This window comes from Mycetomoellerius zeteki, unplaced genomic scaffold (genome assembly GCF_001594055.1).
Source record: "Mycetomoellerius zeteki isolate Tzet28-1 unplaced genomic scaffold, Tzet1.0 scaffold754, whole genome shotgun sequence".
NCBI classification, from domain to species: Eukaryota; Metazoa; Arthropoda; class Insecta; order Hymenoptera; family Formicidae; genus Mycetomoellerius; species Mycetomoellerius zeteki.
In genome coordinates, this window is record NW_017257780.1 from 1 (window position 1) to 3,164 (window position 3,164).

The following is a 3,164-nucleotide window of genomic DNA, read 5'->3' on the forward strand; positions in this document are numbered from 1 at the left end:
GGTAATAATCTCTTTTGTGATGTTTTTTTTGTTGCCTTGTACGTGACTGCAGTCCTCAAAATCTGTGATGTCTTACTACCACTCCGCATGATACCCCTCGCCTATGAGTATCCCCCGCGCCCCGCATTCCCCTTGGAGTTCCCGAGTTAGAACTCCCATAATATTACTACTTTCTCCGAACAAATGCAAAGAATATTGAAAAAAATTGATTGGCTTAAGAATAAAAAATCTAGATCTATTAAAGCAAAAATTAGACCCATATATTATTCTTGCTCAGTTTCGAAGAGACTGAATGACACGTCCAGTATCAATCAACTTACAATTTCTAATTACTCAAATAACAGTGTGGATTCTGAAAGAATTTATATAAATCCTTCGAACTTTAGTCAGGAATCTGCTCTCGATACATTGCATGACAAATGGTTTGTCAACTTGAGCAATTTTGACGTTCTTCAGTATTTGCAACTTGGTGAAAAATTTGGTCTGCCTATAAATAAATATAACAAAGAGAAAACTTTAATTGAGTTCATTAAACATATAGAAAATAATTTAAATGGTCGCCCAAAAAATATAATTAATTTTGTCAGAAATAATTCGGTTCCCATACTCAATAGCTTTCAAAATAACTTTCCTTCTCTTAAATTTACTGGAAAACTTAATTTGCAATGGCTACATGTAACCAAAAAATTCATTAACAACCATCAAAACGACCACCTTGATCAAAAAGTTCCCGGAATTCATTCAGAAAATTCAAAATACAAGTTTATTCATCAAAAGTGATATTGTCCCCTTCAAAGTACTCCCCATTGACTGCAACGCACTTATGCCAGCGCTTGATCCAGCTCTCGAAACATTTCTGGAACTCTATTGTCGGTATAGCCATCAGAGCCGTCTTCGATTTTTCCATTACCTCGTTCGACTGTTAAAATGCGTTCCCCGTAGTGGTTTTTTGACTCGATCGAACAGAAAAAAATCGCAGGGAGCCATATCGGGTGAATTCGATGGCTGTTGGATGGGATTCGTTTCGTTCTTGGTCAAAAATTCATGGATAATGATGGCACTGTGCGACGGTGCGTTATCATGGTGCAAATTCAACTCCATTTTTAAAACTGTAAAAAATCGAAAACACGTGCGAGGTAGATATACTCAAGACGGCGTAACTTTTACAAATCTCAAGCTATGGCGATAAAATTTGGTGAAAATGTCAATGATAGATGTGGCAACCTAACCAAAAAAACAGAACTCAAATCAGCTGACTCAGAGCATCATCTGGTGGTAATTCCGGGAACTTTTTGATCAAGGTAATATACTTATTACTAATGCTGATAAAGGAAATGTCACCTTGTGACCTATGTGGTCCTTGACAGAGACGTCTACATATCCAATATGGAGGTTATTCTTTCAGATACTGACACTTACAGATTAATTGATAAAGATCCGATAAAAAAACTAACTCAAGATTTACGTGCATTGCTAGTGAGATGGAAGTGCAATCGTTTTATTGACGAACCTACATATAGAAGACTATTCACAACTGATGGTGTTATACCTAGAGCCTATGGCTTGACCAAAATACATAAAGATGGTAACCCATTATGTGTGATTGTATCTTCCATCAACAGTCCATTATATTGCCTTTCTCTTTTTTTGCATAACATTATCAATGACAAATTGAATGGTACACGTTTTGATTCTCAATATGTTTTGGCTTCATTGGATGTAGTATCTCTTTTCACGAATATTCCTGTTGATCTAGCAGCAAATAGCATCGACAGGAGATGGGACTACATTTCGGCGAAGACAAGCATATCTAAACAAGAATTTATCATTGCAGTTAGTTTTGTCTTGGATTCAACTTTTTTTGCTTTCAATAATAAAACAAGTATTTGGTACTCCTATGGGCTCACCACTATCACCGATAATTGCTGATATTGTTATGCAGGACTTGGAAGAGAGTGCAATTAACAAATTATCTGTACAACCATTGTTTTACTACAGATATGTGGATGATATCATTCTTGCACTTCCATCTAACACTATCAATGACACACTAGATACATTCAACTCATTACACAACAGATTTCAGTTCACTGTGGAGATTGGTACTAACAACTATTTAAGTTTCATTGACACGATGCTCATTATAGATAATCAAAGAATTATTTTTTGTATATCATAAAATTTTTTTGTGTATCATAAAAAGACGTTTTCGGGAAGGTTCCTCAATTTCCATTCCAATCATCCTCTTTCCCACAAAAAAGGCACAATTATTAGCTTCATAGATAAAATTATCCTTTTATCATATCCTCGTTTCCATCAAAAAAATTTAATTGATGCCGTTCAAATCTTTCTTAATAATGGTTATCCTCTTCCTTTCATTTTCTCTATAATTGAAACAAGAGTAAAATTCCATATACATAAAGAACATAGTACGCACAATGCTTATGTCAAAGAAAAATATTTTACAATTCCTTACGTTAAATCCATCTCTGAAAACTTCCTTCCTATTTCCAGTATGTTCCGTTGCACACACAAACTAGCCTTTTCCATCCCTAACACACTTAAATGTCTTATCCAGAGAGGTAAAAATAAGCTAGATTTACTATCCAATCAGAATGTAGTTTACAAGATTTCTTGTGACGACTGTGAGACTAGCTATGTTGGCCAAACAAAGAGGAAACTAGGTACGAGAAAAGAACACATCTCTGATATAAGAAAAAATACTGGTTCTCCTACGGTCATAACCGACCATCGTATAGATTTGGATCTTAATTTCAGGTGCAATCAGGTAGAGATTCTGGATAGTGAATCTTCTTATAACAAAAGATTGATCAGAGATGATTCACGTAAAAAGACAAAAACAAGGTCTTAATAAACAAAATGGCACAGATATTCTGTCGGATTCTCATTTGCAAGTTATACAATCTCTCTCTCCTTCATAGCTGCCTTCCTCTCTCTCTCTTCCTTTGTTTACCCCCTCTTCTCTATTGTTTCTTTGTCTATTTCGTTTTTCCCCCTCTTATGCTATCCTCTATCTATCTTCTTATTCAATGTCTATTATGTCTAAGTATACTAACGAAATGAAGACAAGATTTTTAACTCTCTTCGCATTAGCCTATTATAATATACATGAAGGTATTTTTTTTTTTTTTTTTTTTTTTTTC

The 3,164-nt window shown here is 34.7% G+C and overlaps 1 protein-coding gene across 1 annotated transcript in view; it reads right to left on the bottom strand.

The window, feature by feature from the left end:
- Window positions 1-381: 381 nt before the first annotated feature.
- The window catches only part of LOC108729543 (uncharacterized), a gene marked incomplete at its 3' end in the record, with an annotated part of 6,520 nt that continues 3,737 nt past the window's right edge, over window positions 382-3,164 (bottom strand). Inside the window, exon 2 of the mRNA XM_018458709.1 lies at window positions 382-487. Coding sequence (XP_018314211.1) covers window positions 382-487 — 106 coding nt within the window. The remainder of the gene's footprint in view (window positions 488-3,164) is intronic.